The following is a 14,363-nucleotide window of genomic DNA, read 5'->3' on the forward strand; positions in this document are numbered from 1 at the left end:
TTGGAGACATTCTAAATGTCTTCACCTCATTTTAACTCAAGTACTCATTATGGAGGGGAAAAATACTGTATCCCACAAAATTATATACATTTATTCATAAAAATGTCTCACGAAGTTTGGATTTCTGTGGAATAAAGTTTGGGTTTTAAAATTTGCATCTAGCATCCAGGTTTCTGGATACAATTTCCACAAGTTACTGAATGCAAATATCTCACCCAGGGGCAAAATTCTGCATCAATTAATCTTCCTTTCATTTGTAGGAGAGAAATGGGCAATGGATTTTCATTTCTCCTGTTATCCAAAAAGTTTTGTTTGAAATGATGGCATCAGAATATATGACTTCAGAATATTTGACCTATTCTCTTCTCTTCTCTTCTCTTCTCTTCTCTTCTCTTCTCTTCTCTTCTCTTCTCTTCTCTTCTCTTCTCTTCTCTTCTCTTCTATTTATGAAGTTGTAAGAGACACATAGTCTGATCTCCTTTTGGCATGCTTATAATTTTCTGAATATGTTTCAAAAGCTAGGTGTTTAATAATACAGGTAGTTCTTGAATTACAACAGTTCATTTAGTGACCATCCGAAGTTACAATGGCCCTGGAAAAAACTGACTTCTGACCATTTTTCACACTTAACGACCATTGTAGCATCCCCATGGTCACGTGATTTACATTTGGATTCTTGACAGCTGATTCACATTTATGACAGTCACAGTGTCTTGAGGTCATGTGACCACCTTTTGCAACCTTCTTTCGAGCAAAGTCAATGGGGAAGCCAGATTCACTTCATGACTGCGTGACTGATTTAACAACTGCAGTGATTCACTTAAGAAATGTGGCAGGAAGGATTGCAAAATGGGGCAAAATTCACTTAACAAATTTCTCACTTAGCCACATAAATGTTGGGCTCAATTGTGCTCATAAGTTGAGGACTACCTGTACTGCACATGCAGAGATTTCTTATGCTCTTTAATCTGCAATTCAGGAGGGACACTTTTTGTGAAGAAAGGAAAAAAGAGAGAAGAAATTTTAGGTGTTGCTATTCAAGAACGGTTGCCAATATAATTATATAATTCTCTTACATGATTTTACCAATTTACCAGTTATCAATATAATTATACCAATATAATTTTGATCTAATGATATGACTATTTAAAAAAAAACCCAGTTCCAACAAAGGCTAATCAGCTTATGAGGCTTAGGCACTAACAGGTTATACCAGTATTTCATGAAATAATTAGATGGTATTTTGATGAAAAACATGCTTCATCTGAGATCCTTGATTCTGGAGGCGTTTTTTTCTTTTTTTTTTTTTTTTTAAGAGATGAAAGCTTCCTTTATATTTCTGATTTCAGACAAAAAACAGATGTGGTATATGGCAATGACATGCTTTTGGGATATGTATCCCTCGAGGCTAAGATGTGAAAAAAGGAATGATATTCTAAGAAAAATAATTAAAGTAAATAAGTAATTTTAGAGCTGATTATTTTTATTATAAGACTTCCCAAAAGTCTAAATCAGAAAATTCAAGAGTAGAGATTATAAGCAGTGCTTATTGTGTTAATTTTTTTTTTATACTGGAAGAGATGGAAAGGAGTACTCAGTGTTTGATGGGTGCCCTGTCTCTCTTTGTAATTTATAGATGGAAAAATCAATAGACAATGTACACTTCTAGCTCATATTATGGATTAGCTAAATTTGGTAGAGCTATTTTATTTTCATGGTTCTTCAGATTGCAAAATATTCTGCCTCTTCTGATACGAATGAAATTAAAAACACTTTGTTATTGAGCCTCAGAAAGTTTAAAATCAAAAGGAGACGTGCAATGACCTTCAAAACTCCACTAAATCTGTACCTCCAGGGTCAGCAGGAAAATAAAGATGAGGAATTCTGTCTGTGGATGGTTTTCTTAACTACCCTTTCCTAAGCGGGCAAAATAGATATATGTCGAAATTACAGTGGGAAATTTTCAGGCAGCCTGATATTTATATATTCTTAATTAAAACATACATAGTTTGCACTTTTTCAAGGCTGAACTGGGCTCTGGAGAAGGCATCGCATGAAGGTATGTTGCACAATGACTCAGTTACCTATCTGACTGTATTTTTAGACTACCAGACTTCAAATGATCCCGGGCAGTGCATTATACAGAAAACATAAAACAATACCCAAGGACAATAAAATCAAAATAAGATAGCTAAAGAAAATACAGCTAGCACAAAAAACAATAAGCAGCCAGAACTAAGCAAGAGTGACCGTCAGTCACAAATTCTACCTGCTGCTTATGAACCATCTAGGACAGAGATGTCATGAATCTAGGACAAGGATGTCCAATTCAAGGCCTGGGGGCCAGAACTGGCCCACGGGGTGCTTGGATCTAGTCCACGGGGCTGTCCTGGAAATATCGAAGGACCAGCCCGCAGTGTCTCTGCCAGCGAAAACGGAGCTCATGAGGGTCGTGGGCAGCCCTCGCAAGCTCCGTTTTCTCTGGCAGGGAGTTGCAGGAGGCCATCCCAGCTGAAAATGGAGCTTGGGAACCCGTTTTCACTGGCAGAATGCTTGGGTCATCACACTGGTGCCCCCCCCAACACCAATGATGTCATGCTGGCCATGCCCACCCCGGTCACCCAAGGTCAAACACAACCCTGATGCAGCTCTCAATGAAATTGAGTTTGATACCTCTGATCTAGGAAAACCCCAATCCCCACTCTTTCAGAGGAAAGGGCACTTCATCCAATAGGTAGCACCAGAGCAGAAAGAGAGCCATTCTGCAGAAAATGGCATTTCATCTTGTTGAGGTTCATCTTCGGATGGTTCATCCTCTCCATGCCTCAGCAAAACACCAAACCAAGATGTCTACAGCGTCATTGTCTGAACTCAAGGTAGAATTCCCAAAGGTGCTTTTTCAAAGGGCAACTGGACTGTTTGGCTTCATCTGCTATTTTAACAAGGTGATTATTAGGTGTGTGAGGATTATATGTCATGCTAAATATGATCAGATAACAACTAGAGCTTTGCAGCACTTCAGAACTGATTCCAGAGTTTAGCATGACCTCCGCCCAAATCACAGCTGGTTTAAAGAGCTGCAGAGAGATGCTTCTGTTGCACTCCTGCTTACTTTAAACCACCTGTTTGGGATGGAATCCAAAGTGAACTCCAATATGCCTGTGGAGATTCTCAGTCTCACCTGGACTGGACTGGAGAAGCTTCTTGATTGAGAAACGAAAGGTCTTCAAGGAAAAACAAAGGAAGTCCAGTTGCCTCTTGAAAAAGCACCTTTGGGACAACCATGACCTGGATGACTTAAAATCTTCATAGACATTAGGGTGGAATGTACAACTGAGCATCTTTAGAATACTGATGACATTTCACCTTAACTAATGGACAACATCTTCCAGGGCATTTACATAGAAATGAATCCTATTGGCCTTGTAAGTTAGAATACAGCAGATCATCCCCTTCTCCCCATCGGTTGGTCCGACTTATTAAAGAATGAGCCAATGAAGCATAATACTTCAGATTCTATTGAAGGACAGTGTTCCCTAGTATGATTGCTATCCACCTGCAGGCTTGAACCATGCCTCTCTTAGCTCCTTCAAGTTTCTATGATGAATGTGAGAAACTGAAACTAGGCAATAGTCAATACTTCACTGGGAAGCATTCCCTGGCTCACTTTTCTCTGGCTCTGAAGAACTCAGTGGAGTGCCTTCCCAAGCCATCCTTGAATCCAGGGATTAGATAACTATAGAGTATAAAGACCATTATCTTGAGAGATTTATTTGTATTTGGAGTCCTGGTGGTACAGTGTTTAAAGTGTGGTGTTGCAGGCAAACTCTGCCCACAGTCTGGATTTCCACCCTGACAGGGCTCCTTTTTTCTCTTACTAGTAGGGCTTCTCTTGGCTTCTCTCTTTCTCTTACTTGTTGGCTTCTCTTGGCCTTTCTCTCCCAAAAAGCAATCTCACATTTGTGGATTGAGATTGGGTTTGCTTATAAATATTGTTCTCCTGTTTTTGTGCCAGAAACTTACCTAAATGATTTATAGGCATAAAATACTGTTGAGGAAAGTGCATAGTTCTTTTTTGTTGTTATTCCAGACGAATTAGGTGATGGGGGAAGATACCAAGAGATAGTAAGGACAAGGACACACGAAAGGATTAAAAAGGATTAAAAACAACTCAATTCATTTTTCACTGTATTCTTTCATGAGTCTTTTATTTATATTCTCCTGAACTGTTTTTCTTCCTAGTTGCTCTTTAATCCCACTCATCCCCCTGTCCCAATGAGCTGTGGTGGCACAGTGGTTAAAATGCAGTATTGCAGACTAATTCTGCCAACTGCCAGCAGTTTGATTCTGACTGGCTCATGGTTGACTCAGCCTTCCATCCTTCTGAGGTCAGTAAAATTAGGAGCCAGATTGTTGGGGGCAATAGGCTGACTTTGTAAACTGCTGAGAGGGTGCTGTAAAGCAGTGGTCCCCAACCTTTTTTGTGCCGTGGCCTGGTACCGGCATCACAAAATCATCCTCGGCCCGGTACCGGCATCAGCACGCATGGCAAGGCAAGCTGAGTGACTGGCCAGCCAGCCGTCCCCTGCTTCTCCCCGCCATCTTCAACTCCTCCTTTGTACCTGTGTCGATGGGCTTCGCGACGGCTTCAGGATGGTCGCTCGGCTCGCCTTGCCATGCGTGCTGAAAGAATCCTCGCGCCTTAGTTTTGTTCAAAGCTGCCCCCCCTCCCGATGAAACTAAGGTGTGAGGATTCTTTCAGCACCCAAACACCACTTTCCAACCAGAAAAGCTCACCAGAAGCACTTTTTCATCAAAACAAGATGGCGGCGCCCAGCAAACCGGCGGCCCAGTAGAAATTGTTCCACGGACCGGTACCGGTCCCCGGACCGGTGGTTGGGGACCCCTGCTGTAAAGCACTATGAAGCAATATATAAGTCTAAGTGCTATTGCTATTGCAATCCCCAACCAAGCTAGTCACTGCATTTCGCTCTGATCTGTAAGGTGAATAGGGAATATGTTGAAAAGATTTCTGATATGATCCCCTTGTAAAACAATCACACTGAAATATGCAAGAAAGAAACAACTTCCTTGCTAACTCTCCTTTGCATTAAGATAGTCCCTGGGCAAACTGATGTACATTTTCTCCATTCTTCTCTTCTCTTACAGGAATTTGGCAACAAAAAATCCATCACTTCAAGGTGTGACTTCATTGAGAATCTCATCGCCAATGGTTGTGCAGGGCATTTTGAGAGTACAAAAAGCAGTGTTAATATAGTAAAAAACCTTCCACTGAGCAGCAAGAGCTCTACTGAGACTAATCCTGATGTGATCCAAATAATGCCTCAAAAGATCTCCCTGAATCTGCGGCCCGGTGAGTGTTACCGGGTGTTTCTCGTCCTTTAGTTTAAGTTTAGACTAGGAGTTAAAGTTTAGCAACATCTGGAAGCCCAGGTTCTCCATTCTTTTGAGATAAGGGAAGAATGTCAGGCAGTTTGGTATTAAGTGAGCCAATTCTGCCTTGCATGGGCTCCTCGTTCTTGTTCTAGTGACATAGTCTAGTGCTGGTATTCGGCAAGCCCAGTTTGTGTTTTAATTCTGAAGCTTCCAGTGAAGGATTCTCAGTTAGGATCCAGTTGGTGCCCCAAACCGGGAGATGCTGCAAAATGGCCATAAATACAGCCATGTTGCTGAGCGCCCAGTGTTTCATCTTGTGACTGTGGGGTTCTGTGTGACCATCAGAACTTCAAATCTGGGTCCCAAGTAGTCCCAAGATGGGTCTATTGTAACTTTGAAAGGTTGCTAAATGACCAGTCATAAGTTGAATACCTGTACTGGCTTTCCAACCATTGTGGACCAAATTGATAATATTTGCATAGCTAAAAAGATCCAATCCAAGTTAGGCCAATTAATTTAAGTTTCTTGTAAGCCACTGTAAAGACAGAGTTGTCTTGACAAATTTCCTCACTCCAAGCTTATTTTCTGGCAGACCACCAGTAGACAGCATACAAATCTCTGTCATAAATAACTAAATAAATGAATAGACTATGGTGAGACAACTGTTTTATAGTGTTATTAAACTTGCTTTTTGAACTTTGAATACGTGAGATCAAAATTTGAAGAAACCTACAGTTCATAAACTCATTCACTTCCAGAAATTGTGGATTCCCACCCTCCAATCATGAGAAATATCTCCCGCTTCCCTGTACTGCTCCAAACAACAAAAGTGTTTTGATTGTTTTGCGATTATGAACCTTGAAGTTCTGATCTAGAAACTAGAGACCTCCCTGTTGTTAGTTGTCTGCCAAGGTGGAAATTAGAATACAAAAGTTGGAGATTTCACTGTGGAATTAATTTGCAGAAAAGAGACCCCTTGGGTTGATTTTTCAACACTGGCCTAAAGATATTTGCCCTTCCATTTTCATACTTTCTCAAAAGCACTTTGTAATGTAGTGAAAGGTCAAAATAAAATTTGAATTCATTGAACAGTTTTGTACGGAGTGCTTGTTGCAGAACAATTCAATCAAACGAGAGACAGAATAGGGTTTTTTTTTCCTGCCTTACATTCCTCTCTTTTTGCAACTAAGCACGTGTTAAGGGATGAGCCATTTGTTATTTTTCTAGTTCAAGTTCATAAGATGCCCCTCCGTGTGTATCTATCAAGAACTTTAACAGGGCTAAACCTAGCTTAGCATAAACTCACAAAACCCTTTGAGGTTTTTTTTTCCTTTCGCACTACAAGTATAAATGCCTTGGATTTTCACATCAATACAATAATTTTATATCAGGCTTTAAAAAGCTTTCTGGGCAGTGGTAGGCAATTTTATCTTTCATGCATTTATTCATAGCTCTATTAATAAAGATAGCGTTTTAACTCTTTCAGCTCCAACTCTATCAAGGGTGGGCAATGCGAAGGCCTCCGGATATTGCTGGATTGCAACCCCCATCAGCCTTCACTAGTAGCCAAACCGTTCAGAGTCAAGGGGAGCTTATCCTTCCATGAAATCTGGAAGGACATCCTTTGCCCACCTTTGCAATAGATGAAAAAAAAATACAGGTAGTCATCAATTTACAACCATTCATTTAACGACTGTTTGAAATTACAACTGCACTGAATAAAATAACTCATGACTGCTTTTCACACATAAGACCAGGGGTGGGATTCTACCAGTTTGCACCTATTCGGTAGAACCGGTTGTTAACATTCTAAGCAGTTTGGAGAACCGGTTGTTAGAAGAAATTACTGGCCTAATCCTGTAAGGAAGGCAGGAAGGAAACATTCTGGTGTTGCTTACAGAAACTGCCTCTCCGTTAACCCTTATTACATTCTTGGCAGGACTAGACTTCCTGTCTCAGGAACTTCTCTGGAGTTTTTTTCCCCTCTCCTTTGCTGGTACTTTGCTTGTGTGGAGTGACCATTCAAAGTTACAATGGCACTGAAAAAAGTGACGTATGACCATTTTTCACACTTATGACTGTTGCAGCATCCCCACAGTCATGAGAGGCCAGGTGAGGAGATGCGTGCCTCGATGTGAGTGATATTGAGTTGTCCACACCCAACCAATAACATGACCACCAAGCCATGTCCACCCAGTCACATGACCACCAAGCCATACCCACCACCTAAGCCACACCCACAGAACTGGTTAAAAATTTGAATCCCACTCCTGCATAACACTATTGCAACATCTTCATGGTCATGTGGTCAAAATTTGGATGCTTGGCAACTGACATGTATTTATGCCAGTTTATGCGAATGTGATCACTTCCTGCAACCTTCTGACAAACAAACTCAACAGACGTTTTACTAACAACTGCAGTGATTCGGCTTAACAGCTGTGGCAAGAAAGGTCATGAACTGGGTCATAAAACTCACTTAACAACTGTCTTGCTTGGCAACAGGAATTTGGGGCTCAATTGCGGTCATACATCAAGGACGATCTGTAAACTGCTTTTTCACATGTAACATCCTTATGCATTTATACCAAACTAAATCTCAGAAACCCATCAAATGGCAGGAACTTCCCCAAGATTTTAGCTGAGTTCTTTTGCAGCCATTTAGTCAAAAAACCTATTACATTAGAGGTGACTAGTTTATGTCATCTCATTTGTCTAAATTTGTGCATTCCAGAACTATACTTCTGAATTATGGTTACATGTTTTTCAAAAATTGTAAGTTGTTATGATCAGTTATTTTTCCCTGTTCATCATCTGAATAAGGAGGCTTCTAAAGAAGATGTGACAACAAAAGGGTTCATAATATACACGTAAAATAGTCAAGCTAGATTTAAAACCATATTTTATAGCTCTCTATTAATTAATAGGGATTCACATTTGATTCACAGTAAATTGGCCCAACTGGAATCAGCCTCTGCGTGACGCATGTTGATTTTCCTGGAGAATGCATTTGCAAAGACAAAATAATTGTCCAACGGGAACAAACTCACGGAGCCGAAAGGGAGAAAACAGCTTTTTTGTTCAGCTGAACTCCCTGTCACATCAATCATTTCAGCTCCCTGATTCTTTAGGCAGCAAGTGAAATTCTTATACGGGCAGAATTAGAGGATTACGTTCCTAGCAGAGAACCCAGTGGAATCAAAATAGCTTTAAAAGCCGAAGTCGCAAAATGTGGAATTTAGGGAAAGTATAGCTACAGAAACACTTCACGTTCTGTGCCCACCTAAATCTTGCAGTGACTAATTTGCTGCTTGGGCTAATGAGAAACCGTGATCAAACCTTGCACTGGCTTATGGAAACTAAGTGCATTCACAAGGAAACATCACTTCAACCCTAAAGTAACCCCTATTTCCCCTGACCCTATAACCTTCTTCTTTGCTGTTCTCTCCTTCCTTTCCTTGACCTTCTTTATCCGTTCCTTCTATGAATGCTTCACCCATATCTTTTCTTTAGTCCCATTCCTTCTGTTTTCTCCTTCCCTTTCAAACCCTGTCTGTAGAACCCTAGTTGGCCCTGGTTACTGGACTAACAATTCAACCATTATTTTAAAATTAAACATTTTATGGTCTTTTTCTCTTTCTCTCCCATCCTCACCTTTCTTCCAGTGGTCATCATTAACTGGAAATATGTATGCATGGAAGAAACACTTTGTATCCTGCTGTCTTAACTGTGCATGGTATAACTGAAATATTTCCGTCATTTTGAATCTTATTTACAAAAGCTTTGCATACTTTAAGGAGAGAACAGTTCTGCTAGAGCTATCAGAGATGGCTTTAGTTATGGAATTGCTTTTCCTGTTTTGTTTGTTTTATTTTGTTTTGTCTGGGAGGGCCTTGAAACTCCATAACTATTTATCAATGGAAAATTCTGAAAAATTGTCACCCCATATACATGAAAGCTCTTTGTCCTGGTTTCTGAACAGAAGGAGGATTACAGTTGTAAACACCATAATCTCAGAGTTATATGCTTGGTTGTGCAGCTGTTACTTAGACAAAATTATTTTTTACTGTTACATCTTTATTCCTGGGCTTTATAATACAAGCTGCAATAGGATGGAACTGAGGTTTCCAGGCCAAGTTCCCGTTAAGAAACAGCTCTTAATATAAGTCATATCTTACAAAGCCAGCAGAATATGCATTACAGTGTAAGGATGTTGACTTACTCCTTACTGTTCTGAATAACACTCCCACCCCTGAAATAGATGATTAATTAGGCTGTGGGTGTGGATGGGAATTGTTTGCTTTTGAAAATGCTTTTGATTTAGGAGGAGTTCATAGTCTTCTTTGGGGCAAGGGGTAGTTTTGGCCTTTCAGTGGCATCCTGGGATAGAAAATATTATCAGGGATGGATATGAATTCAGTTTTAAAGTAAGTTTAGTGGTCAGTGTCTCTGTAATTTTTTTCGTTTGATTATATTAAAAATTGCAATTCAGCAGCAAAATTCACGTCTTAGGGAGTTGTCTGCTGTCTTAAATCCCAGGCTGTATCGTTGCATTAAAGTTTTACTCAAGTATGGTCTTTAACATGACTAATACATATTGTTATGTTGATATAATCCCCCATCCACCGGTTTGAACCTTTGGACGAGGCCATTGCAAAGCAGACTTCAGATATCCTCAGTTATTCCCCTTACTGGTCCATAACACACACATCAGTTGGAGCAGCCCTAATGTATTTATATATAATCTCTGCCCTCAGCCTCCATACAGAGAGTCTGAATATTTGTCAGAAAGAGGCCTTTTGTGTATCTTTATTCAATCAGTGATAACAAAGGAGTAGAGGCTTCTCTGTGAACATCTTCCCCCAGAGGTTGGTGCTCCCTGCATATAAATGTGTAGGAGACTGGCTGCATTTTAACATGCTATCATTCCAGAGGATTGTCACCGCTTCCTTATCTGTGTGAACCTTAGATAAAGAATTTCTGCCCAGGTCTACCACAGCACAGCTGTAGAAGTTTTCAGCAACAATGCATGAGGAATGTCTTCTGCTTTCATTCTTTATTCTGATTTTCCCACCATTTGAAAGTTGCCCTTTTGGCAGCCTTAACTGGAGGAATGACTTACATGAGATTCATATAAAAGAAAGAATGTGGTCGAGATTTTAGCCATGTGCCTGCTGCAACAGGAAACTTTGTGCAGAAGTGTTCATATTTTAGCCAGGGCACTGTGGCTATTTCTGGCCATGGGGAGGCTAAGAGGATGTTTTAGGGGCTGCGCCCAAACCGAGTCCCAAATAAAACCTGTTCCTTTTGCTTATTAACTTGCCAATGATCTGCTGCCTCCACAGGTGACCCAGCCTCTTTCCACGTGCAGGTTCGACAGGTAGAGGATTATCCCGTAGATCTGTACTATCTGATGGATCTTTCCCTCTCCATGAAAGATGATCTGGACACCATTCGGAACTTGGGAACTAAGCTAGCTGAAGAAATGGGAAAGCTCACCAGCAATTTCCGGCTTGGTTTTGGGTCTTTTGTAGACAAGAACATTTCTCCCTTCTCCTACACAGCTCCAAGATACCAGAATAACCCCTGCACTGGGTAAGCAACAGCCTTGGGGTTGTTTTCACAAGAAATGCCAAATATATGTATCACATTGAGCAACAGCTGGTCAGCTTTGTTCATCGGTATTCAAAATTGTTTCCAAGTAAGCATAACACATAAATATTTGTGGTAATTCTAGGGTTTTTTTCCATTCAGAATATTGATATTGGCATTAATATTTTTTTTCTTTCCTGGACTGAGCTCACTTTTTAAAATTACATTAATGTAAACAAATGTTGGGGAGTGGAAATCAGATCCATAGTGTTCTTAAAAATGTTATTTTGCTGTGCTCTTATATAGATCAATGTGGAGGGAAAGGATGGATCTTTGGAACCTGGCCAGTTAAATATTTCTAATGAGATCATTTGCTTGAAACCTGGAAGAGAAAATAACTCTTAAAAACTATATGGGATACTAACAGGAATCTATATTTCTGTATGAATTCTGCATGAGTAGATTCTATTTGAATCTCAATTTCTATATGAATTGATTTCTAATTATGGAACAAATCTTTTTTGGAAATCATGTGGTTTTTTAAAAAAAATATATAGATACTTGACTTACAATCATTCAAAGGTACAACCGCACTGAAAAAAGTGACTTATGATCATTTTTCACATGTATTACCATTGCAGCATTCCTATGGTCACATGATCACAATCCAGATGTTTAGCAATTGATATGTATTTATGACAGTTGCAGTATCCTGGGGTCATGTGATCACATTTTGCAACTTGCTGACAAAGTCAATGGAGAAGCCAGATTCACTTAACAACTGTGTTACTAACTTAACAACTGTGTTACTAACTTAACAACTGCAGTGATTATGAAAGGTCATAAAATGGGGCAAAACTTACTGAACAACTGTCTTGTTTAGCAATGGAAATTTTGAATTCAATTTTGGTTGTAAGTTGAAGACTATGTCACATATCTCTTAGGTCCTTTGATCCGTGAACTCTAGTATTCTAATATTAATGGGACAACAGGCAAAGCTGTTGATATTAAAGGAAGATTACTATAAGGACATGCAAAATTGGTCACATCCTCCAAACTGCTGTCACTCATCTTGCTTTTGTATAACAGAATTATGCCCCATGTCTCTACCAGTACCTTAATGTACTCCATTATTGTCTTCGATGAAGACATTGGCCAAACCCATTGGTGGAAGGATACCTTCTTATAGTTATGTCCGCAAGACCTTACTTTTGCTGTTAATTACTTAATGTCTATTCATTTATTTTGCAAACCTATCATTTATCTACTTCACATTCAAAACTGAATTTCTACAGCAGTGTTGGTTCTGAAGAAGGAAATGTTTGAGAGGAAAAAGAAAAATAACCCTGAATTCATCAACTTAAACTGAGAAATGGTTCACTAAGATGTCTGTATGTCTTTTTAATGTAATCTTTAAAATTGTCGCTCTCTCTCTCTTTAAAGATTCATTATATGTCTCTTTAAAGATTCATTATATCATCGGCAGGAAATAGTTGCTTTCAGAATCTGCAGCCAGTTAAGAAATAATTTCCCAGTCCTGCAATGTAAGCTTAGTATATTCGAAAGGATTTATACTTAAGAAAGCATGTTTAAGACTTCAACATTAGTTGTAGGCCCATGAATCAGTTCTGCTGCATTTTTGAAGCATTCGCTTGCCAGGGACTCTTACTATTTATAACAAAGAGGTTTTATCCACTTTTAAATAAGGTTGGGCATAAGGGACACTGCCTCATTGCTGACATTAAATGGGCAACAAATGAATACTTGGCTCTAGAAATAAAGCTTTTCGCACGGAAGATTGCTTTGTGTCACTCAAATCAGTAGTTATTAAGTACTGCTCATCCTCTTTGAACTCTGATGCACACAGCTATAGGGGAAACCAGATGATGCCATTTCTTTGAGTCAGCATCATTGAAGAGCAATACAGTATGCCTGTTTGTTTTCCTCGCTCTTAGGGAATCTTCTGTCAAATCTAAAATAATCTGAAACAGTAGCAGAACACCATAGAATTTTAGGGGCTGAAAGAAATTTCTAAGATGATCTGCTCTGAGATTAAAAACCTTTGCATTTTAATATTTATGTATTTGCTTACTTTCTTTGTAGTTCATTCTCAAAAGTTTTGAGCAGCTAGCAATCAAGATTCATATAAAACAAAAAGTCAAATAACAATTCCACCCAATAAACAGAATTGACAACACCAAAATAATAAATAGAAAACATGTGAAACTACAGTATGTATCTCCCAGATTCTAACCTTCCCTTATGACAATGTTTCTCAACCTTGGCAACTTGAAGATGTATGGACTTCAAATCCCAGAATTCCCCAGCCAACTGGGTGGGGAATTCTGGGAGTTGAAGTCCACACATCTCCCATGTTGCCAAGGTTGAGAAACACTGTCTTACGATACTCTCTCCTCCTGTGCCAGATGGAACAACCTAATACTTTAGTTTGCAAATTGAAAGTTCAAGAAAAGCCTACCTGGGATCTGTTTCTACAGTGGCTAGCCAGCTCTTTAAAAAAAAGAAAAGTCAGAAAGCCACGGATTCATCAAAACAACATGCAATGTATTTCTTTGAACATTGTGTTTTGGTGAAAAGGTAAGTACTTCAATAACAATAGCACCCTTAGCAGCCTGTAGGAGATCACAATTAATCCTGGTGTTTTGACTGGAGCCCTCTGTCATAATTCAAGGCTATGACTGGCCCTACCCATGGATGACCCTTGCCTTAAGTAACAGGTATTGAGCGTGGTGAAACAGGAGGAAATTACTCCTCCTTGTTCTAGTGTTTAGTTGCCTGGGAAGTATTCTGTCTCTTTTTTCTGAAATGACTTCCATGATTTCATGTATCACTTTCTACCTCTGTTTTTGATAGGTGCAAAGAAAGATTTCTTGCTTTATCCGGAGCTTTAAATGTCTTGGGTTAAATCAGTGTCAAACTCATGGCCTGCAGGCCGAATACGGCCTGTGGGGTACTTAGATCTGGCCCATGGGGCCACCTTGGAAATAGCCGCTGCCAGTGAATGCAAAGCTCGGGAAAGGCACACACAGTCCTCAGGGCTCCGTTTTGGCTGTGATGGCCTCCTGCAGCCCTCTGTCAGTGAAAATGGATCTCGGGGAGCTGCGTGTGGACCCCCCAAGCTCCGTTTCATTGGCAGAGGGCTAGCAAAGCAAACTAAAAACAAAACAAAAGAAGAAATGTTTTCCCCTTTGCATTTGAGCATTCAAGAATGGACAGGAAAGGAGAAAGGGAAAGAGGAAAGGCAAAGACAAAGAAAGGAAGATGGGAAGAAAGCAAGGAAGGAAAAGGAAGGAAAAAGAGGGAAAGGAAGAAGAAAGGAGAATGAAGAAGGAAGGAAAAAGAAGGGAGGGAGG

General features: G+C 39.8%; 1 protein-coding gene across 1 annotated transcript in view; it reads left to right on the forward strand.

Moving 5' to 3' along the window:
* Window positions 1-14,363, forward strand: part of ITGB5 (integrin subunit beta 5) — a 77,731-nt gene that overhangs the window by 14,574 nt on the left and 48,794 nt on the right. Inside the window, exons 3-4 of the mRNA XM_026707946.2 lie at window positions 5,170-5,374; window positions 10,743-10,992. Coding sequence (XP_026563731.1) covers window positions 5,170-5,374; window positions 10,743-10,992 — 455 coding nt within the window. The remainder of the gene's footprint in view (window positions 1-5,169; window positions 5,375-10,742; window positions 10,993-14,363) is intronic.

Source organism: Pseudonaja textilis, chromosome 1 (assembly GCF_049901715.1).
Source record: "Pseudonaja textilis isolate UNSWEBS1 chromosome 1, rPseTex1.2, whole genome shotgun sequence".
Classification (NCBI taxonomy): Eukaryota; Metazoa; Chordata; class Lepidosauria; order Squamata; family Elapidae; genus Pseudonaja; species Pseudonaja textilis.